The 23,056-nt window shown below is 41.6% G+C and overlaps 1 protein-coding gene across 1 annotated transcript in view; it reads left to right on the top strand.

Annotated features, from left to right (window-relative positions):
• Window positions 1–23,056, top strand: part of Atp13a4 (ATPase 13A4) — a 118,776-nt gene that overhangs the window by 45,025 nt on the left and 50,695 nt on the right. Inside the window, 6 exon segments of the mRNA XM_038345709.1 lie at window positions 8,068–8,214; window positions 10,898–10,968; window positions 11,056–11,136; window positions 12,253–12,322; window positions 13,745–13,879; window positions 16,360–16,429. Of these exon segments, the coding sequence (XP_038201637.1) occupies window positions 8,068–8,214; window positions 10,898–10,968; window positions 11,056–11,136; window positions 12,253–12,322; window positions 13,745–13,879; window positions 16,360–16,429 (574 nt within the window).

Below are 23,056 nucleotides of genomic sequence, written 5' to 3' on the forward strand. Positions count from 1 at the left end.
AACCCCCAGCCATAAAATTAGTTTTCTTGTTTTATTGTCACTGTAATTTTGCTACTGTTATGAATTGTAATGTAAATATCTGACATGCAGCCCCTGTGAAAGGGTCATTAGACCTCCAAAGGGTCATGACCCACAGGCTGAGAACCACTGCTCTTTGGGGAGTGTGACACATGTTGATTTGAGCCAATCTTTCTAGATAAACATTTTATCTATGCAGAAAGAGAAGAGAATAGTGTCATATTTGACAGCTGGTCAATCAAAAAGAAGCAGCTCACTGCCTCCTAATGAAACAAACCAAACCAAACCCCAAACACCCAAACATGCTGCTCTGAAACCTGCTATCCAGCACAGCTCCAGCTAACCTTTCATCCTCCTGGGAGTCCAACCAGGTTTGTCATTGTTGGCTTGTGTCGTGGGAGCTAGCCCCATCCTTGAACTGGATCCTGGTCTCGTCAAACCACAACATGACCCGTGGTAGCTTAGGAGCCACCTCACATGTTCGACTATGATTTAACTAGATATTCTTGAAGAATTAGCTTCTAGGCTTGAAGTGATCCAGAGGCTGTTGTGTAGTAAGAACAACTAATTGGTATTAAACTGGAACTTTACCTCAAGGTTCCCATCATGAAAACTTTTAGACTGTTCAGAACAGAAAAGTACTAGGCAGTTATCATTGGCCATTTGAAGGATTAGAAAGCAGGGCCCCAGGAACATGGTAGGATGCACCTAAACTCATGGAATGGGAGGCAGAATGAGGTCCTGTGTCCTAGGCCCTCGTCTAGGGCTGCTCCCACGGCCTTGCACTTAGGTTCTTCCTGTTCCAGTCTCGCCAGCATCAGAATGACCAGGAGGGTCTGTGCAAACACATGGCAAGCTCCAACCCTCAACCCTTCACACCTGCCAACCTATCGGATTTGAGTCGGGGCCCAATAACTTGTGGCTTTAACAAGCTCTCAGGTGACTTGAGACCTTTTGGCAAAGTGAGAACAAAATTGCTATAGTTACAACTTCTGTCTTTTCGTCCACTTGTTCATTGGGAGAGGGATAGAGAGCAGAATATTTGATCTATGACTCAGCCATAGATGTTTATACAGTATGAAGAGGAAAAAAAATCGAGATTTAATCAGGTGTTAGAGTGGCCTTCCTCTACACAGCCTGAGCATCTTACCAAGGCAAGTGTATTTTCCGGGCAACTGAATGGGGAGGGACATAAATATTTATGAAAGACTATCGTTTGGGTTTCCTTTTTTTTTTTTAAAAAGAAAACTGCATTCTCTCATACAATACATTCCAACTGCATTTTCCCCGTGCTCCACTTTTCTCCTCCTCTCCTCCCCTGCCCCTACCTATTCCTCCTGTTTCTCTTCAGAGAAAACCAGGCCTCTCAGGGATATCAACCAGAACGACAAAACAAGTTACATAAGTCCAAGCGCAAACCCTCATCTCAAGGGTGAGTGGTGCAGCCCAGAAGGAGGAAAAGGGTCCCAAGAACAGGTGAAAGAGTCAGAGGTACTGCCGCTGCCACTGTTAGCAGTCTTTTTAAATGGTGGTGAGGATAAACCTGCAAGTGGTCAGCCGGTATTCTACCACCGTGTTATATGCCCAGGATCCCTTTTACTATGATCCTGTGGCACAAAAAGAACTTAACTCCACATTGCACCAAACTAGCTCCCAGGCAGCTACATTTTTGCTGCAGTAGAAGCAGAACCCCAGGAGTGGAGGAGCCCTCTGCCTTTTAGAGACTACAGCTCTGAGGACTCTCCGGTGGCCAGTCCATGCCCCATCACCTCCATGCTGCTCACAGACCCAGGGCACAGATGGAAATAAGAAGAAATGGGCAAGGAAATGGAAAAAGAAAGCAGAAAAGTGGCAGAAACAGATGGGGAGACAGGTTAAAAGGAAAAAGAGGGGGAAGAGCACTTACAAGTAAAAACAGAAGGTGCATGGGCGCATGGGCAGATGGAACCGATCTGCTCTCAAAAGCCAGACTTCCAGTCCTAGCATCTTAAGTTTGTTACCAGATTTTCAGAACCTTGGTTATTTCACTATTGACTAATCAGGTATTTAGTCTTTCTTGAGCTGATGTGAGGTGATTGGTTATGTATGTAAAAACCATTTACTAATTGTAAGACCACCAAAGCCAGGGGGGGGGGAGAGAGAGAGAGAGAGAGAGAGAGAGAGAGAGAGAGAGAGAGAATATGTGTGTATGTCTGTGTGTTTGTGTATATGTATATATGTGTGTCTGTGTATGTATATATGTATGTATGTGTGTATGTGTGCATATATGTGTATGTGTAAGTGTGTGTATGTATGTGTGTAACTGTGTGTGTATCTGTGTGTATGTGTGAGTGTGTGTGTATGTGTGTGTGTATCTGTGTGAATGTATGTGTGTTGCTCCCAAACCTCCAAAATATTTCTGTTCAGGAGAGCTTGCTGTTGTCAAGACCCATAAGCCCAAGGATGCTGTGCTTTCTTCACCACCCAGCAGGCTAGCATGCCTGTGCAGGAGTCTAGAGACCTATTCCCCCACCAGCCAGGTGGTCTCTTCTGTTTTTCCTGTATTTGACTTTGTAAACAGACATACACTGGAAAGAGTCAGTCTTCACTGGTAGGTCTGAAGCTACACCCACTATGGAATCATCCTTCAATCATGCCTCCCCAGAACTAATCAGAGATGCCTCAGCTCCCTCCAATCTTGCCTTTTCCATCTTGATTTCAACTTTAATTTTTAATTACCTGCTCTTATGTGTCATTTCAAATGGATTTGCTATGCCAGAGACTCTCCAAATAAATGAGCTTCTAAATTGGTCTTTATGTAATTAGACAAGAACTCAATTATTTCCAACATTCTAACTATCTGAGACTTGGAGAAAAATGTGCTCTCACCATCAATAGTTTAAAAGTCTACTGCTAGGCTATCACATTAAAACGGCAACATAAAAGATTTTGTTTGAATTATATCGCAATAGCTAGCCTCTAACAAATTTCCATTAGGAGGACAGAGTGACTCCTACCCAAAAATGCATTGTGTATCTGTTCTTCCTCTTATTAAAAAAAATCAGTGCTTGGTATTTATCATCAATCTCATGCCGGTAAGACTACAGTTTATTATCACAGATACTGATTAACTAGCCATTTCTCTGCATAAAAAGCCACAATGTGCTTGCTGGAAATCCTCCCTATTCAACTCATTTTCAGCTCTTTTTCTTATTAAGCAATACTAAGCATGAGATTTTTATCTTTTTTCCCCCAAAGATGAGGGCAATTACAATCCGATTTCATAAATTTTAAAGCGCATTTGATTCATCATTTATCTATTTGTGAATTTTAACCCATTTCTGTAGTGTTGCTTCATTTCTATGCAAATAACATGATTTACATTCATCGGTGGCGTGAATTAAATCCTCCTGGTGATTTCCATATCGTGGTTATAATTACAGACACATTTTCCCTTTTATTGTCATTGTGTGTCACATAGTGTCACAGCCCCCTGATCTGCAGTGAGAGCTTTGTGATGTGTAGATATGAGGCCTAAATCAAGGCACTTTGTCTTGATGTTCCAGTGGATGGTGGCAAGGCCAGGGGCTTTAGCGCCAATCTCAGAAACTGCACAGCAGCCGTGCATCTGGCATCCCGAAGGCTACAGGTCCAGTGGGGGTGTCTTTGTGTAGTACTGCTTTCGCTTACTGATCCTGCAACACTTCTTCCCTTTCTCCTCCGCTAGCTGGTCTGTTGTCTCCCACAACAGCACAACACTTGATTTTTATCTCCACTCTCACCTCAGAAGCTCCTCTGAGAGCCACACATGCTTTCATTCGCTCATCCATTCATTTGGTCATTCAGAACGTATTTATCCAGCGCCAAGGAGGTTTCAGACCTAGGCGGTGACCAGACAGGTGGAAATCCGGTCCTTATTAAGAGTCATGCTGGTGGGAGTCCCTGTCCCCTGTGTAGAGCATAGATAGTGGGTGTTCCATCTCACTTCCTGGAACTCCCTCGTTCTTCAACACTGTGCCACCTGCTCCTGTGTGGCTTTATTGTCTTTGTTGGCTTACTCTCATCTCCAGATTTGGAGGTGATTGCCTCTACTCCTTCTCTCTTTTCATTTCTGACCGTCATGCTGGTTTGGAATCTGTTTTATATTGATACACTATTCACTTTTCAGCTTACACAGAATTCCATTGTGGTTATTCTAATTGTCATAACACTTCTGGAAAATAGCCGTTATCATCTGTATTTCAGGGAGGAGGCAGCAGGAGCCCCTCGCTCCATTCTTCTTTCCTGAATGAAGTCTGTGAGCCTTTGTGGTTTGGGTCACAGGCCTAGCTCATCGGGGGGGGGGTGAGGCATAAACATCGACAAATAAAGCTGTGTTGCACGGAGTTGATCAGGTTACCTCACAAATGAGTATGAAATCACTGAGGAGGTAGTTAGCAAAGGTTCATTGGCATAGCGGGATTACATAATAGTCTTAACCAAGTCCAACCAGGAAGGACTTTTCTGAGGTCGAAAAATATGAGTTAAAAAAGTGGCTGACAGGGACAGGCACAAGAATCCATGCAGAGGAACCCATGTGGGCAAAGAGCTTGACTTCTGACTCTCCAAGATGAAGGTCTTTCTTTCATCCCTTGGGCAATGCTCTGCTCTCATTCTGTCTTTCCTTTCGTTGGGCTATTGGCTTTATGCAGACAGAGGTCACAGCTTCGTTTCATCCTTAAGAGAACCTGTGGCATATGGCCACAGCAGGTACCCAGTACTTAATTAAATGGAATAAATGGAATTGAGTTGATAATAGGTAATCTTATGGTTTCCACTAGTAGTTTGATACTAGATACAGAAGTGAACTGTGCACGGGCAGGCGGGAGGCGCTGCTTCTTGCTTCTCTTGGTGGACATTCGCTCTTCTGAGACCCAATCACCATTTCATTAGACATCCGGCCTGAAATCGAGCTGGCCTCTGAGGAAAGACCAAACGTTGACAAACAGCTTTGAGGCCTTACTCTTTGGGACACAGGGCTGTCAGCAGGGCTGGTTTCTAGAGAGGCTTTGATTCCTGGCTTGCAGTTAGTCACTTCCTCATCTGGCCTGTTCTGTTTTCTCACACTCCTGGCTTCTTTCCCTTATCACGTATGACATCATGCCTACCGGATTAGGGTGTCACCTGTGACCTCAGCTAGCTTGAGTATCTCCTCCAGGGCCTATCTCCAAATATATTGGAAACTAGGGTTTCATGTGAATTTGGGTGTGTGATTTATTCCATAGCAAAAGGTACTTAACCCTTTCTCTACTGCCTCTGCAGGAGAGAGAGACTGTGGTGGATTCTCCCTCCTTGTGTAGACTAAACAGGATGGGGTCAGTGGAGGGCTAGAGAGGACCCTGCAGATAGCACACATTCCAGTAGGGGCAAACTCTTAGTGCCTGCTGCTCCAGAGATGGCAGAGGATTAACTGGTTTACCCACCACTCTCTGCCCACTCAGGAAACAATAAACAAGTCAACACTCTCAGTCAAAACTCCAAAGACAGGGAGGGTGATTCTGGGTTTTTTTCTTTCTTCCTCTGCCTCTTCTTCCTCTCCCTTCTCCTTGTCTTCTTCCTCTCCTGTACTCCTTTTCCCCCTCATCCTCTTCTCCTACTCCTTTTACCCCCCCCCCTCCCTTCTTTCTCTCCCTCCCCCTCCTCTTCCTCTTTCTCTTCCTTATCTTCTTCCCTCTTCTCTTTCCCCTTCCTCCTCTTCCTCCCATCCCTTCTCTTCTTTCTCCCCCTTCTCTTCCTCCCTACTCCCCCTCTTTCTCTTCCCTCCTCTTACTCCCCTCCTCACCTTCTTCCTCCTTCCTCTTCTTCCCTCTCTTCCTCCTCTTTCTCGCCATTCTCTTCTTCTTTCTCTCCTTCTTCCTTTTCCTCCCCTCCTCTTCTTTCTCCTATCCTCCTTCCCCTCCTCCTCCTCCTCCTCCTCCTCCTTCCCCTCCTCCTCTTTCTTTCTTTCCTCTTTCTCCTCCCCCCATTCTTTCACAGGGAATTTTGTCCTATAACTTGGTAGCTTTGTGCCTTGTCCTCCTTTTTGGTCAACATGTCCCCATGGAACTGAGACACGGGTTAGTCTGTGCTTCCTTGAAGACACAGGGAATTCGCCATACATTTTCTAACTAAAGCCAAAATTCCAGTTAATACCATCTCTTTAAGCTCAGTATCACTGGGAAGACAAGCTGAGTCTATCAGGAACTCCAACACGGTGGAAGTCACTATCTTAGTACTGTAATGAACTGACCTCTGAGAGAAAAGTCTCATTTTTTAGTGTCTCTTTGGACCTTTGGGATTGATTTCTTTTGTCTTAAGGCAAGCTCAACAGTGTGTTTTGTGTGTGGGAACCGACCTCTTAAGTCACAGAAGTCAGAACTATGGAAACTAGTACACTGTTTTTAAACTCCAAGAGTTGTAGTGGTTTTCGGGAAAATCTGGAGTCTGATAAGCAACAAACTTTGCTTCATTTACCTATCAAAGTTAACCTAGTATTTCCGGGTTCAAAAGAATGAGCTTACAGGGATTTAAAAAAAGAAAAAAAAAAGAAAAAAGGTGCTGTTTCTTTTGTTTGTCTGCCCAGGTGAAATAAGTCCTCTCTGTATTTTCGGCTTCTCAAAGTTATTCTTCAGTGGTTTGCAGATCTGCTCTTTTAGGTTCTTCTGTTGCAGATATGTAAACCTGTTTAACGAGACTGAGGTATCAAAAATTCAGACCTTCTAGATCAGTGGTTCTCAGTGTTCCTATGGCTGCCAACCTTTAGTAGACTTCCTCATGGTGATCAGGTGGATGGCAAAGGACGGAGGGTGGCAGGGATCTTGAGCACTCTGACAATTTAGAGGAAAGCTCACTCAGAGAAACCAGGATGGTTACCAAGATGTGAACCTTTGAGCCAGACCAGGAAGAATGGTTAGGCTCTAGCTATGCAACTACAGAGGAGAGGAGGGAGGGAGTGTGTTCCTGCCCAGAGGATAGCAGGAGAGAGGAGTCTTCTCTTCAGGATAACAGACCAAGCCGAGCCACAACTCCTGCAGCCTCTCCTTGCTACCTGTTGCCTAATTCAATGAACTCGGGCATCTTCAAGTGTGTGTGTAGTGGAGAGGATGAACTTCAGCTCCCATCTACATCACCAGTCATTAACTCTCTGGCTTAGGCTTCCATCATCACCATTCTTAACCCCTGAGGTTTATCAGACGTCAAGTGGGTGCCTGTTTATCGTTCAGATAGCAGTTGCTGTTATTATCAAACTACTCTTCAAGGGAGCTATAGGTAATAGCTGCTCACCAAGCTTGTACTCATGAGGAATAAATCAGCCAACTGGAAAGGGAAATAATGTCATTTAGGGTCATGCTGTATGGGCACTTCTTCAGTCCCACCTTGCTTAATATAGTCAATTACCTCTGTGTAACCTCTGTGCAGCCAGTGGTCTTCAGCCTTGCACTGTACTCGCATTGAGAAGGCGGCAGGACACCACACTGGGGGCCCGCTTACAGTCAGTAAGCCTTATTTCTCACTTCAAGCTGACCTAGGAGAAATATGAGAACGGAGAACCTTCTGAAGTCACTGTGAGTTTAGAAATGTTTGCCTTTTCCTCTTGGAGTGTGTCAGTGAGACTGTTCAAGGAAATGTGGATTTTGAATTAAACCTTGAAACACGGGGGTGGTTCCATTCATTGGGTTTTCTCGTGCTCACAGGGACATACAGTCCCTTGAACGACATGGGGTTTGTTTTCCTCAATGTGAAGTTGCCATCTGAACTGAAAGGTGAATGTGAAATCTCTTGTCTGAGAATGTGCCTCTTCCTCTCTGGCTTTGGTCTTTGTGTTGGTGTCTCGTATTTCTGTTCAGATACCTTAATAAACGGCCACAAATCTTTGTCTCTTAAGATCCAAAGGCATCGTATGTGTGTCACATTTCAATGATGGACATTTCTGTCTAGATTGTTCATTAGCTTAATAACTCACAACATTATACAAAATGATGTTTTTCAGCATAAATTTTTAGCCTGATGACTTCTCTTAACTCCCCGGGGGTTTTGATGTCTATTCCCCAGGATGAATTCAAAATTTATTCTTGGAAAAAGGTAATGTGGATCTCCTTGTCAGCATTGAGCAGAACGTCTGGTCTCACTCCTGACCACCCTCTCATTACAGATGAGGAATACATCATAAACAGAGCCATAAGAAAGCCGGATCTAAAGGTGGGTAAATACATACAGTCTCTGAGGTGCCAGAGAATTAAAGAATCATTTATTTTATGTGTACGAGTTTACTTGCGTATATTTGTACTCAAAGATGCTTCAGTGACCTCTTCATTGCAAGCTTGTTGCAGGCTTGGCTTGTGGATATTTCGTTTGTATCATGTTCTCTGTTTTTTAGTCTGGCTTGATGTGAGCCCAGTGTGTGTGTGTGTGTGTGTGTGTGTGTGTGTGTGTGTGTGTGTGTTTTCGCTATTTCTGAGGAATAGCCTCAGAAATTGTCAAAAGGTAACAGACCACTCCATTTTATGGCCTGAGATCAAACTTATCAGTGACCTCTTCATTGCAGGCTTGTTGCAGGCTTGGCTTGTGGATATTTCGTTTGTATCATGTTCTCTGTTTATTAGTCTGGCTTGATGTGAGCCCAGTGTGTGTGTGTGTGTGTGTGTGTGTGTGTGTGTGTGTGCGCGCGCACGTGTCCTCTCATTTTACACACAGCGTGTTGCTTACAATGTATCCAACGCAGATCATCAGATTTGTGCAATTAAAAATGTCAGCATCCCTCACTTAGTGCACTTTGAACCCTAAAGTCAGGGAGCTTGCAGACTTACTATGAGGCTGGCTTGAATCATTTCCTGTTAGCACTGAGCCTGAAATGCTGGAGCCAAGACCCTAGCCTCTGGAGTGATGAAATCAAAACCATTGTCAGGAACAAAGCAATGGTGATAATAACAGCTGAACTTCTTCAGGAAGACCTGAAGATACTTAGTGCGATGAGCACTAAGCGTTCATGGACCACAGCTGTGGCTGGTGGCTCAGTTTGCAGGACCACAGGGGACTTTCAAAAGGAATTTAAACTGTAAAGGAAGAAACTGGAGGTTCCATCCTGGGCTGTGTTGGCTAACAAGCCCCAGGGTTGGTTACTCTCAAATGTTCTTTCCTTCCTGTGTTTGACAGCTTACGAAGGACACATTTTTCCCAGTGGCAGTTTGCTCTAGTTTCATATGGAAGATTGATTGGAAATAGGCATGTTTTCAAAGAATTTCTTTTGTAACAAATCTCATTGGAATTTTTACAAATTATAACATTTAGCATTTTTGCTTGACTTCCAGATAGAGGAAGGAGGGAGGGAGGGAGAGAGGGAGGGAGGGAGGGAGGGAGGGGGAGAGAGAGAGAGAGAGAGAGAGAGAGAGAGAGAGAGAGAGAGAGAGAGAGAGAGAGAGAGAGAGAGAGAGAGTGCTATATGATCACTGGGTAAAATTATGATTCAGTAAGAATTTGGCATTTAGAGATTTAAACTGTATTTTCTAGCTGACATGTGCTTTTACATAACAGTCATTTGTTTTACAAAAATGTATCAAATACTTTCATTACACACCAGTTAGAGGCTTTTCCCAGCTTCAAAATGTACCTGATGGTTGACTATAACATTAATAAATGTAGACCACACAGAAAGGAGCTAAATGGAACTTAGATGTAATCTGGTCAAATGCTAAAATTTATTTCTGGGGAAACTGAGGCACAGGGAAAGATAGTTGACGTTCTCAAGGACACAAATAAAAGAGCAGCCAAACCAGGAAGCCTTGAGTGGTGTTCCTCAATTTCAGCTGCACATTAGAATTACCTGGAAAAATTTAAAAATATTTATGCTCAAAGTACACTGCAGACAAATTAAATCTTGTGGCCATAGGACCCAAACTGCAATATTCCTTAAAGCTTTCTGGGTGATTCTTCTAAGCACCATGTGGTGATAACTATTACCCCACAGCAAACCCAGAGCCCCACTGCTTCTCTTTGTGCTTACTGAGGTTGCCAGTTCTTGGAATTTGTATCACCATAAAAAACTGCTTAAGGGAATTGGAAGGATGGTCATAAGCAGGAATCTCTTTTCCTTTCCTCTGCCAAGACCCACAGAGCCCTACTCTCCAGAGTACACTTGACTGCAACAGGCTCCTCTTTCTCCTTGCAGCCTCGCTCTTCTTCATCACGTCTTCTGTAGGCTACTCTACAAACCCATGGTCTGTGAGGCAAGGATGCTCCCAACTCATGCTAGCATCTGGGTTGCTCACAATGTAGCCCTAGTTTATGCCCCCCCACCTTATTTGTCACTCTGCAATGAAGCAGGCCTGTTTTCTTGCTTCTTGCCTCTCAACTAACTCATTGACTTACGCTTTTCAGTCTTCATTGGACCAAAATTCTTCCTACGCTTTAATGTACCGGTTCTGATGTTATCTCTTCCATGGTGCCTTCAGCCACCTGTCTTTTCTATATTTCTGCAATATTTTAAGGCAACATATTCATGTCGTTATATATAGATGTACGATTATATATTTATTACAGATGTTTCTCTGGCATACATATTGTACTGCAAAACATAACTTTTATTTTGTGATACGTTTTATTGTCTTATTAGTTTGCAAGGTAGTGAAATGTTCAGACTGCATTTCATTTACTCTCATATTTATCCACATGGTGAAACGTGTTGGCCGGATGATGACTTCTAATAAAAATACTGTTTGTGTAGAGGAGTAGGGGATGGAAAGTTAGGGAAAGAAAAAAATTTAAAAACCACCTCTGGCTCTCCCATTGCTTCTTCCACAAATGTCTCCTTAGCCCCCGAATTTCTGTGTGTGCCCTGATCTTCAAACTGGAGACTCTTGTAATACTTTTTTTTTCTTTTTTGTAGGTGAGATACATAAAAGTGCAGAAAATAAGATATGTTTGGAATAACTTAGAAGGACAGTTTCAAAAAATTGGGTAAGTTGCCTCCGCAAATGGTACCCAAAGAAGGCAGGCACTGGTTTGCAAACATTCACTGTCACTGGATTCTTTCCATTGCTTTAGCTCCCTGGAAGACTGGCTCAGTTCTGCAAAGATACACCAAAAATTCGGATTAGGTCTGACATCAGAAGAACAGGAGATCAGGTACTACAGGCATTGTGTCTATACTAGCTCCAAAGGGCTGTGATTGGTTAGCTAGCCCAGTAGGGCAGTCTTGATTAACTAATATACAAAAAGATGTGTCCAATGCATGATCTCATACATCTACAGAGAAATCCCCTCCCCCTTTTTTGATGGGATTGGGGGTAGAACAGGTATGACCACAAATCTGCTGGAAGATATGTGCAGTGTGAGGCTCAGAAAGATTTCATGGCTTGAACAAGGTCACAAAGATGGAAACACACACACACACACACACACACACACACATCTTAAAGCAGGAGGATAGAGACCTATTCCTGGTACTTGGAGCAGATGGAGCCCATTGCAGCCTCAGTATTGCCTGCATTCCTGTAAGCAATGCAGAATCCCGGTATGCCCTTTACTCCTACTGAAGCAGTCTTCATTTTTGTGAGATTCCCCAAATTATTTGTGTCTACATAAAAATGGAGGACCATAGTGAACGCATTTTGCAAAGCTGCTTTATCTGAGAGTCTAAACGGAAGGCCCAGAGAGTGGTTAGTATTCTCCAAAAGAAAAGTGTTCATAAAGGCCGTGTCTCTGCATAATGGAAATGTCCCAGTTCTGGGATTATCAGTTAGTGGGCTGTATAAGTCCCATGTTGAACTTTTTCTGAGAATCAAGAACTTTTCTGCTCACATTAAAGCAAACATTCAGCATCACTGAACTCCTGAATACGGGCATAAACAACAAATATGGAATTTCCGTGCCACTACAAATATCCAATCTTCATGATTCACCCATTCCATTTCCATGGACTGTGGAGAGGGAGAGAAAGAGTTGAGAACATATGAGTTCTGAAAGCATTTGGGATAAAGTATCTAATATTAGATACTGAAAGTACTACTTAGGGGAAATATTTAGACTTCAGGGAGTGTGGTTCATGATCTGGTTTTCTGGTTTTGCTCCTGGGACCCCTCATACTCTTTAGTTACTTTGAGACATGTAGGTGTGCTATATAACAAAAGACACTTCCGTTGACCCTGGGAAAAGGAATGTGGAACAGACTTTTTTTTTGAATGTGCAGGGAGCTAGTTTTCTTTCATTGCTGACTGAGTGCCCTGTGGTCTCTCTCTGTAGGAGGTTAATATGTGGGCCTAATGCTATTGATGTTGAAATCACACCTATTTGGAAACTGCTCATCAAAGAGGTAATTTCTCCGGACATTGGGAGGAACATGATGAATTTTTGTCTGGCCAGTTGGGGATGCGGCTTGTTAATAAGATGTCTTAAGAGAATGCCATCCATGCTTTCTGGACATGCCATGCGCTCTTTTCCTTCACGCTCTGTGCACACTGCATACTACAGTGCAGGCTGTGGCACCCATGGGTCTTCTTATTTGATGATTTAGACGAATGCTGGGCTTTCCCCTTTTCTTAAAATACTGTGCTGCTTAGCTCATTTCAGTTCCGTGAAACCAAAAATCACACTTATTTTAGGAACAAAAAATATTTTTCTTAGACAGTGTATACAGTCACCTCAGTATTCAAAACTGTAAGGAGAAAGCCATATCTGTCTAGCCTCCCTAAGCTCTGCTGATCTCAATGTATGTGTGAGAGAGAAAGAATGGGCGGCCATCATTTACTGAGGTAAAATGCTCTCTTGTGCTTTTATTGTTGGATTTATTATTTTTAAACCATATAGCAGTCCTCTGTGTATTGCTGATATTCCATCTCCATTCATCTTTGCCTTAAAAAGGCTTCCCAAATACAAGATACTTTCATGTTTGAGAATGACAGAAAGCAAAGCAAATTGCTTGAGAGAGGTTCTGTGGGCTTCCTCCCTCACCAGAAGCCAGGACTTCTGTTCCTGTGAGCAACTACAACGAATTTGAGAAAGTCACAACCTATTTTTAACTAAAGCAGGACTGTGATCACTGATGTTGATGTCTGTTCCCTCCCAGTGACCTAGTTATGTGGTTACCGCTTGCCCCGCCAGTGTAGCTCCCTACTTATGGAAAAAGGCAGTCTTATTTTCATCCACCAATGAAAAGTTCATTAACCGCATTGTTTGTGCCTTTTATTTTGTCATAGAGTGGACACTAGACAGGGTAGTTTAATTCTGCAAACCTGAGTATGTCACCTTTCTGGAGTCCAGGAAGTATAAATGGGAGACGATAACATCCACTCTTCATTGATTACTCTGATGATTGCTACAATAGCACGTGAAGAGCAACTTTGTGGATTGCTCAGTGCAGCAGTGATTAAAATAAGTGCTCCGGGCTTAGAGCACTTTAAGGGTTGAGATTTTTGGCTCCATGACAATCAGATGTATGACCTTGAGCAAATTTCTCAAGATCTGAGGCTCTGTGTCTTTATCTTCATCATAGAGATAAGTAATGACTTCTGTTTAATGCGGTAATTATGGGAAAGAAATGGAAAGAGTTAGGTGATGTGGCTCAGCACATTTTCTAGTATGTGGAACCTGCTGATCAAATACAACAACAAAAGGAACAGCATTATCGCGCGGGGTGATTGATGTCACCGTGCCAGCTATAAAAACAAGCCAATGAACAGCTCTGTGTGAAGCCCAAATGCCATTCTTGTCTTCCTGTCTTTATGTCTGCTAACAGGTTCTAAATCCATTTTACATCTTTCAACTCTTCAGTGTCTGTTTGTGGTTCAGTGAAGATTACAAGGAATATGCCCTTGCCATCATCCTCATGTCTGTGATTTCCATAGCTTTGACCGTGTATGATCTCAGACAGGTGAGTTTCCCTTGGCCGTGTGGTTGACTTCACCAGTTTGTTCTTCTACAAGAGTCTTGAGACAACATTGCCCCATCCACATGAAACAAGCTTATGTTTATGTAAGCAGAGCAAAGCTGCTGCCGTCCTGCGGTGACCCCTTTCTCTTGCTGCACATCCCAGTCCTTCAGAAGACATAGGAGCCTGTGTTAATATACACTCCTTGATCTTTTTGTTTGGTGTCTGCCTACTAAAGTTCTAGTTCACCACTTGGGTTCCATTACACTTACAGCAGGGGGTCTAGGTGCTGTTGGAAGAAAACCACACAGCCTACATGAGTTGATCACATATGAACCCATAAGTACCAACTTCTTCCTGGCAAGTTTTCTGTACACCCTGATCAAAGTGTTCTTCCATGCTGTAAAAATATGTTTCAAGCCGTCTTTCTTCAGAGGTGCCCATCTTTTCATCTTTGCTTTCTCAGCAGACAATCTTACAAACCGTGTCTCTAAATTGATAAAAGCCTAATATGAAATTTGCTCAACTCCCCACTCTCTATTGCCAAACGCTCCAATCTCTGCAGCGCTGGCTCTGCCTCCCTCTCACCACAGTAAAGGAAACGCCTAAGATATCATCTGTCTGCACCCAGACACCCGCTCTTACCTTTAGGGTGTTTGTGCAATCCACAGGTGACTCTCCTCTATGTGCCGTCCTAAGAGGTTATCCATGTTTAGCATTCTCAAGCTTCGTCAATCTTAAGCACAAAACTCCAAGAAAGGAACATTTTTCTCTTTGCTCTGCACCCAGCTTCGGTTGCTGCTATGGCTTCCTTCTTCCTTTTACTACAAATCTTGGCTTTTTACACCCTCTTTCATGCTCTAAACAGTTTTCTTTCCCTCTTTACGTGCTGACATGATTTCTTCCTTCATGCTTCTATCTAAACAACTTTTGTTAACCACACAATACAATCCCAAAGTCTACAGGTAATTTGAAATGAAATTTAAAGAAAAAAACATTTAAAATTAGCTAGTCATTTTCTCTTGTACAAAAAACAATATGCGGATATGTTAAATAATTTAAGGCAGAAGAACACTGTAAATGAAAATAGGATCCCTTACCACTGGAAGAATCACCAGTGTCCAGGCTGGACTTTTAGGACCTACTGGGGTCAGAGGTTCCTTACATTTTAGCAACACACACACACACACACACACACACACACACACACACACACACACACACTTTTCAGAATGAAAGTACCATAAGCACTATTTTGCAGTTGCATTTTACCTAAGTATATCTTTAATATTGTTCCATATCAACAGAGATTCAACAGAGATGTTTTCCTTTGATCGAATGTAGTTTTATAATTATGTGCTGACTATTTTGACTGCTGATAGATTCTTAGGTGTTTCATAGTCGTTTGCTACTAAAGCAAAGCGGCAATGAGAACTTAATATGAGGTTTTTCACCCTTTACATCTATAGGAACTTGTATTACATAGAAGTGTGTGTCTAGTTTATTGTTTGTAAATTTATTTTTCTATATGACTAAATGACTAAAATATATAAATATTTTAATATATATTTTAAAAATATACCTTTAAGAAAGTTTATTGACAGTAAGAGTCATGTTTCTGTTGTTTCCCCTTCTATCTTCTTTCTTACACACACAGCCTTAGGGACATAAAAGCTGCTAGTGAATGTTGGTTGAGTGATTGCAGAAATGAATGAAAGGATGAGTTAGTAGAATAATACTCTCTGGCCATATCTGATTGTACTGAATATTCTTAAGGCATATTTATCAGATTTAGAAACAATTCAGAGTGTCATTTAAATATTCCATGACAATTTCATATGTGTGTGTGTGTGTGTGTGTGTGTGTGTGTGTGTATGTCACTGTGATTTCTCTACCTCATTCCCTTTTCTCATTCTTCCCCCATCCCACTGAAACCTTTTCTCCAATAAGGCTCTCTCCTCCTTTGATGGTGTGTGTGTGTGACCCACTGGCTTATTAAGGTTGCCTGTGTAAATTTGGATTAGGTGTTATTTTCTGGAGCAGAGGCAACCTACCAGTGACTGTATCCCTGAAGAAAACCACACTCTCAATTCCAGCAGCCATTAACTTCCCACAATCCTCCTGGGAGAGGCAGAGCCTTGTGAGCCTGTTCCCTTAGGGAGTGTTTCAAATAATAATAGTAGGATAAAAAGATAAAAACCTGAAATGATTGGAAGCTTAAACAGGTCATCTACCCAATGCTTTCTTATTAAATACGGAATAAAACATACTTCTTTATTTTTGTCTCTTGCTGTGATTCACTCTCAATGTGATTAAATTATCAAAAAAAAAATAACCAGTGGAAAGATGATCTCTTCCACCCAGGATCTCCAGCTGGCAGCCTAAAGCCCTCCATGTTGACAGAGGGCTTGCTCCATTCTGAGCTCCATGCTGGGGTCTGTACTTAAATAGATAAATGTTGTTTGTTTTCCTTCTCTTTGCAGCAGTCTGTAAAACTGCACCATCTTGTTGAATCACATAATAGCATAACAGTCTCTGTATGTGAGCGAAAAGGTAAGTTTCACTATTTTATACCTATGCGTTATATCCACAGGCCATCAGGAAGTGACTTGGCTTTGGTTTTAATGATCATTCATACCAACTCATCTGCATGTGTATTGTTCTCAGAAAGAGGACTCTGAGATCTTTGCATCATAATAAGGAAACCCACTTTCTAGAAGTTGAGTTAGCATGGCAAACCAAACATATATGTAAGGTACATAACTCAGTAGATTATGACATATGTGTATACTCACAGACATATGGATACCATCAAGCTGGCAGGAGGACTTATGTCCTACAGTTGTCTGAGCCTGCTTGTCCTCCCTCACACTTTGCCTCCCTCGTACACAAGCAATCATGTATCTGTATTCTGTCACTACAGGTTAACATCTCTGCTTAGAATTGTACGTGAATGGTATTGTATAAGATGCATTCTTTTGTCTTTTATAATATATTTTGAATTAATTTGTCAAGAGGAGAACAAAGTTCACAGTGTAAGATTCACCAGCTTTTGTCAAGAGTATCAATAGTACATTATTTTTTTTATTTCCTAAGGTATACCATTAGATAGGTATACATTTGTTTAATTCATCTGAGGATGACATTTGGGTTATCTCATTTTGTTGTTGTTGTTGTTGTTACGAACCTTAGTGCTATGAACAATCAGGTGTGGGTCCTTCCATAGACACGCTCTGTCATTCCTTGTGTGCACTCAGTTACAGAGCAGCTAACCTTGTGGTAGATGCTCAACATTATAAGAAGATAATGAATTGTTTTCTAAAATGATTATAGCATTTCCATTCCCTCTTGCTGCATATGACAATCTCATTTCCACATTCCTGCCCCCACTCCTTATGGCCAATCTATGTAATTTTAGCCATGTTCATTTGAGGAAGCATCTTACTGCTTTAATTTGCATCCCTCCGATGGCTAGTGACCCCGAACATCTTTTCAGCGGTTTATGTGTGACTCACATATCTCTTCTGAAGTAGCCATTTGTATCTTTTGTTAAGTAGAGGGTCTTATGATTAAACTGACCCTGACATCAGCCTGTACTCAGGCATCTCCTCTCAGTCTATGATCGATCTACTCATTTTATTCACAGCCTCTTTCAAAGGGCAAATGCTTTTGCGTTTCTTAAAGTCCAGTCAATGAGCCCTTTCCTTTAAGGGTTGTATTTCTAGCCTAACTTCTACGGCATCTTTGCGGATCCCTAGGTCGTCGAGCTTCTCTATATGGTTTTAAGTTTTAGTTCCACATTGTGGTTTCACCATTCTGCTTTGTGTGCTTTAGACCCGAGTTCACGTTTCTCAATCAGGTATTTAAATTCTCCGATGCCGTTTCTTTAAAAAGACTGCCTTTGCACTAGTGGGTTGCCTTTGTACCTTAGCGAAGAGCTCGTTGTCTATGAAGGTGGGCCATTTTCTGGACTGCAAGGTTGGCTCTTTCCTTTATCCTATCAGGGTCACACAATGTCATTTGTAACATGATCCAAATAAGCAAGGTTAGTGTTTTACTTTTATTCTCTTTCGGTGCTACTTTGATGTATCAGACCCCACCTTTGGGTTAATATGGATTGTTAATTTGGAACGATCTAGCATCCCCATGGAGACAAGCTTCTGGAGCAATGAGTAATTATGTAGATCAGGTTAGCCTCAGCATGTCTGTGAAAAATTATAATTATTATGCTAACTGAGGTGAGATGACTCACTTTGACAGTGGGTAGCATGACTCTGAGGCGCTAGACTGAGTAAAAAGGAGAAAAGCTGAACAGTAGTATTCTTTTTCTTTTCTCCTTGACTAGAAGCAATGGGGCCAGCTGGCTCAAGCTGCCAGGCTACTTCCGTGGTTGGACTGCATTCTCTCAGCCTGTAAGCTGAAATAAATCCTTCCTCCTTTTAAGTTGCTTATTGTCAGGTATTTTTGTCACAACAAGGAGAAAAGTAATTAATACAGAAAATTGGCACTGCAGAATGATGTTGCTCTGATAAATATGACCATGCGGGTTTTAGGTCTTTGAGATTATTTTGTGCCTAGAATACGGAAGAGTCTGGTATTTCAGGTAGAATAGTTCTAGCATGTTGGAAACAGAGCTTAATGAGTCATTCTGATGGGAATGGAGGAGACAAGAAAAGCTGAGAGAAACAGACAGTGCTTGCCTGGCTCATGAGGTTTCAGAGAGGAACAAGTACTCCATCAGAAATTGGGTTAGGGGCCATTCATGCGATAGTTTGGCCAAGAATCTTGTTTCATTCTACTCATGTCTAGAGAACTTGACTGAAGTGGAATTCAAACGTAATCGAGTAATGAGTTAGGTGGAGAATATCTTTTGACAGGAAAGCATTCATTGGCTGTTTCCTGGCTACCTCTTCCTGCACTTATCCATGCTACAGTGAAATGGAGCAGAAATTTGGGCAGAAGGATGCAAAAATGTGCAGCTGGTTGGGAAGCAAGAACTTTGGAGCTACAGTAATACTGAAAAAGAGATTAATCTTTAAGAGAAGTATCTTCTTCTACATCGGGGCAATAAGAAATGTACTCCAATGGCAAGACTCCATTCATCAAAGATTGAAACTTGAAATGTGAACTTATTTGAAAGGAAGAGAGCTGAAATTGAGACCACAGCTAACAGGAATTCCTGCTTCTTTAAATCAACTGCCTAAAGAAAGTTCTTTCCAGGGTCCTCACATAGATGCTAATAGAGCTGGAGTCCAAAGAGACCAGGTTATAGCTTAAGCTGGCAGCAGAACTTGGCAGCACTGTCCATATGTTATTGATTTTGAAGGCATGAAAAATGCAATGATGAGGGTTCACGGAATCCATGATCATGGTCCATTGTTCCCGAGAGCTGCTGCTATAGCTAGGAAATGTGTGACAGGGTCAGAGTCCTTGCAAGGATTCCTCAAGAGGGCACTGGTGGAATCTGTAGTGTCTACATATCCGCAGATACACCAGGATGCTAGGACCATGGTTTATCTGATGCAGAAAGCTTCAGTCATGGAGTAGAATTGGCCTAAGAAAGAGGCCATGTATGCTGTAAGTGCCAGAAATAGCCAGTGGGGCTGCCCGAGCCTCGTGGAGCCCATGTGATTACATTATGAGCCGCAGGTGCTGGGTATGGAGCTGTAGGCTTTGATATCTGCTCTGCTGCCTTTGGATCATGCTTTGCTTTTAGCATTCCTTCCTGAGGACCCATTCTTCTCTTGGGAATTAGAATGTTTATGGCAGCGGCTCTCAACCTGTGTGTCATAACCCCTTTGGGATTCGAATGACCCTTTCACAGGGGTCACATAGCAGAGACCCTGAATATCAGGTATTTACAATTTGCAACAGTAGCAAAATTACAGTTATGAAGTAGCAAAGAGATAATTTTATGGTATGGGGGGGTCACCACAACATGAGAAACTGTATTAAAGGGGTCACAGAACTAAAAAGGTTGAGAACTACTGGTTTATGGTGTGATATTGCATGCTAAAAATATGGAACTCATAACTAAAAGTGTGAACTTCGTAAACATAAGTTAAGAGTTGGTCTTAATGCTTAGGTTAGACTTGGACTTTGGGCTTTTGAATAGTGCTGGAACCCATTAAAGACTCTGGGGACTTTTAGAGACAGACTAAATGTATATCACATTTTGAGCTGAAAAGGAAACGTTCTAGTGATGAGTGGAGTGTTACGACTTAAAATGGTGTGCTCATGTGACAAGTTGATCAGAGATGGTTTGTGATGGTTCACACTGCTGCCAACTTGACAAGCTCTGACGTCACCCTGGAGTCAAGTCTATGAGCGATGATCTCAAGTAGTTCTGTTTTTGAGCATGTCCATGAAAGATTGTCCTCATTAGGCTAAGGTAGGTGGGTTGTCCCTACCTTAACCATGTCTGGCACCCTTCCAAGGGCTGGGCTCCTGAGCGGAATAAAAAGGAGAAAGCCAGTTGGATACCAGTATTCTCTCTGCTTCCTGACTATGGATGCACTGTGACCAGCTGTCTCTGGCTTCCACCACCGTGATTCCCTCTTCATGATGGACTGTATTCTCTTGGACTGTAATTCTTCCCTCCCTCAAGTTGATTATGGTCAAGTATTTTGTTGTAAAAGTGAGAAGACACCGTCACAAATATAGACTCCTTTCTTTTCAAAATGACCCAGGAAACGATTTCTTTAATGATTTACTTCTTTAAACTGTGAGGAGATTTTGATTGGTATTTGCTGAATCTTTAGGTCAGTTGTAGAAAATGATCATATTTATAGCTCTGGATATTTTCTACATGGATGTAGACTTCTTTAGGTATCTCTTTGATTCCCCTCCTCTGTAGTTTGCTGTTGTCAGTATGTGAAGCTTGTACATTCTTTCTCAGATTCATTCTTAAGTATATCTGAGTTGTGGTGCTATTATAAATATTTTTAAAAGCAAATATTTGTTCCTTCTCTGATTATCTCTGGCGTGCATTGACTGAGAGTGCTCAGCTGGAGTGTTAGGTATCTCATTTTTGTCATGTGAGTCTTTGTTCATAGGCATTTTCCAGAAGCATACTCAGTGAAGAAGTTAAGATTCAGTGAAGTGTGAGTTCTTAATGACACTTACAGATGGAGTTTAAAACCACAAATGCTCTACTTTGCTGCGAGGATTGTACTTGTGTTTCTACTTTATGCTGGAAGTTCCAGTTCTCAGCGACAACCAAGAATGGTTCATCTGTTTTGTCCTCCTACATACAATAACCTCAAAATAATACACTGACATTCTCAGCGATGAAGCAATTCTGAAAAACAATTTACAAGGTTTTGAAGAGTCCCCCACTCCAATTGTGATAGCTCATTAGAAACAGAACCCAACATACAATTTGATTTAATAAATTATGCTTCAATATCATTCAAAATAGTTCTCTGCATGGCTCTGCCAACAATGTAATAGATTCATTTCACTCATTTGTTTTAGGGTTTTAGTGTCAGCTTTTCAAATTTATTTTTATTTTGCATAGATACTCTAAAAATATCTCAATGTTTTAAAATTTAAATTCATAAGCTAGAAGATACTCAGGCGAGTCCAACTTTTTTCTCTCCCCCTTTGCCTTATTCATTTATCACAATCACTTTTGCTACTTTTGAATTTATTCTTAAATTTAGAAATATTAGCAAATTATATAAAAAGTAATAGCTTATAGAATGCATACAAAAGAGATTATATAATCATACTGCCATTTTTTTATGAACAAAAGTATATGAAATTTAACTATTAGTTAACGTCTATGATTCCATGGGCCTTTTATATCAGGATCTATACACATTCTTCATTCCTTATGATTTGTAGTCCTCTCACATGGAGGAACCATTATTAATTCCTTCAGTCCTCAGTTGAGTATTTTCTCAGTCTTACGCCACCATAAATAATGCTGCAGAAAGCATATCTATATATGTTTTTCATATTTTCATCAGTAGGTCTTTGGTATAGATTTTGAGAAGCAAAATTTCTAGTTTAGAGAATAAAGGCACACACAGTTTGGCTAGACAAATATTGCCAAATTTCATTCAGTAGAGATTGTGCCAGCTTGCATTTAGATAGAAATGTGTGTGTGCCCATTTCCTCAGAGCCTTGCCAGCAGAATATGCTGGCAGATTACTGGATTTTCTAATTGGAGAGGTAAGCAATATTATCTCATGCATATCTGCCTTCCTACTGTTTTTGTACAGGGAAATTGTAAAAAGAGATCATTTCTATTTCCCAGAATGACTTAAAACTAAGTTGCCGAGATTATAGAGATGGATCAGTTAATATAGCAATTGCTAAGCAACCATGAGGACAAGGGTCCTGCTCTTCAGAACCCATGTAAAAACTGGGCACATGTGGAAGCCACCTGAAATTCCAGTGTTCCGAAAGGAGAGACAGGGGAATCCCTGGGGCAAACTAGCTCGTCAGAATCATCAGCCCTAGGTTCTGCAAGAGATCCTGCCTCAACACATCGAGTTCAATGATACTTGATGTCAGCTTGGGGTTTGCATGTGCACATCCACATATTTGCACATGTATGCATCCACCCATCCACACGTAAACATGCAGACACAGTTGTACATATACCACACATACATATAGACACAAAAGGAAAAGGAGAATGAACTTTTGATATGTGGTCCCACAATTTCAACATAGTTGAGTGTGTAGTTTTTAGAGACTAGGCCATCCTCCTGAGGAAACTGAAGCGTTATCAGGAAGCTAACTGACAGCTCTTGGTCTGCTCTTTGTTATGCTTTCTCAGTAATGCTGTTTGTAAGAAAGGGACCCAGGGTCACACAGTGGTGTTATTTGCCATAGAATCCTTAGTATTTTTCAGTTGTCTCTTCTATGCCCACATTCTCCCAGTCTGGTTCTTTTGTAAAATGTCATTATGTTTGAAGTTGGCATTTCACAGTGTGTGTGTGTGTGTGTGTGTGTGTGTGTGTGTGTGTGAGAGTTCCTTCTTATCAGGATGTACATAATTTAAATTTGTTCTATTACTAATGATGATAAGTTAGGTTACTGAATTATATGGTGTCTGCCAGTTCTTTTCTTTTTAAAGTTGGCTCTGTTTCTCTTTGTAATTAATAGTTATTTTGTTGAGATATATTTTGAGACTATATAAATAGACTATCTTCATCAAATTTTCAC

Source organism: Arvicola amphibius, chromosome 10, assembly GCF_903992535.2.
Source record: "Arvicola amphibius chromosome 10, mArvAmp1.2, whole genome shotgun sequence".
In the NCBI taxonomy this organism is placed as follows: Eukaryota; Metazoa; Chordata; class Mammalia; order Rodentia; family Cricetidae; genus Arvicola; species Arvicola amphibius.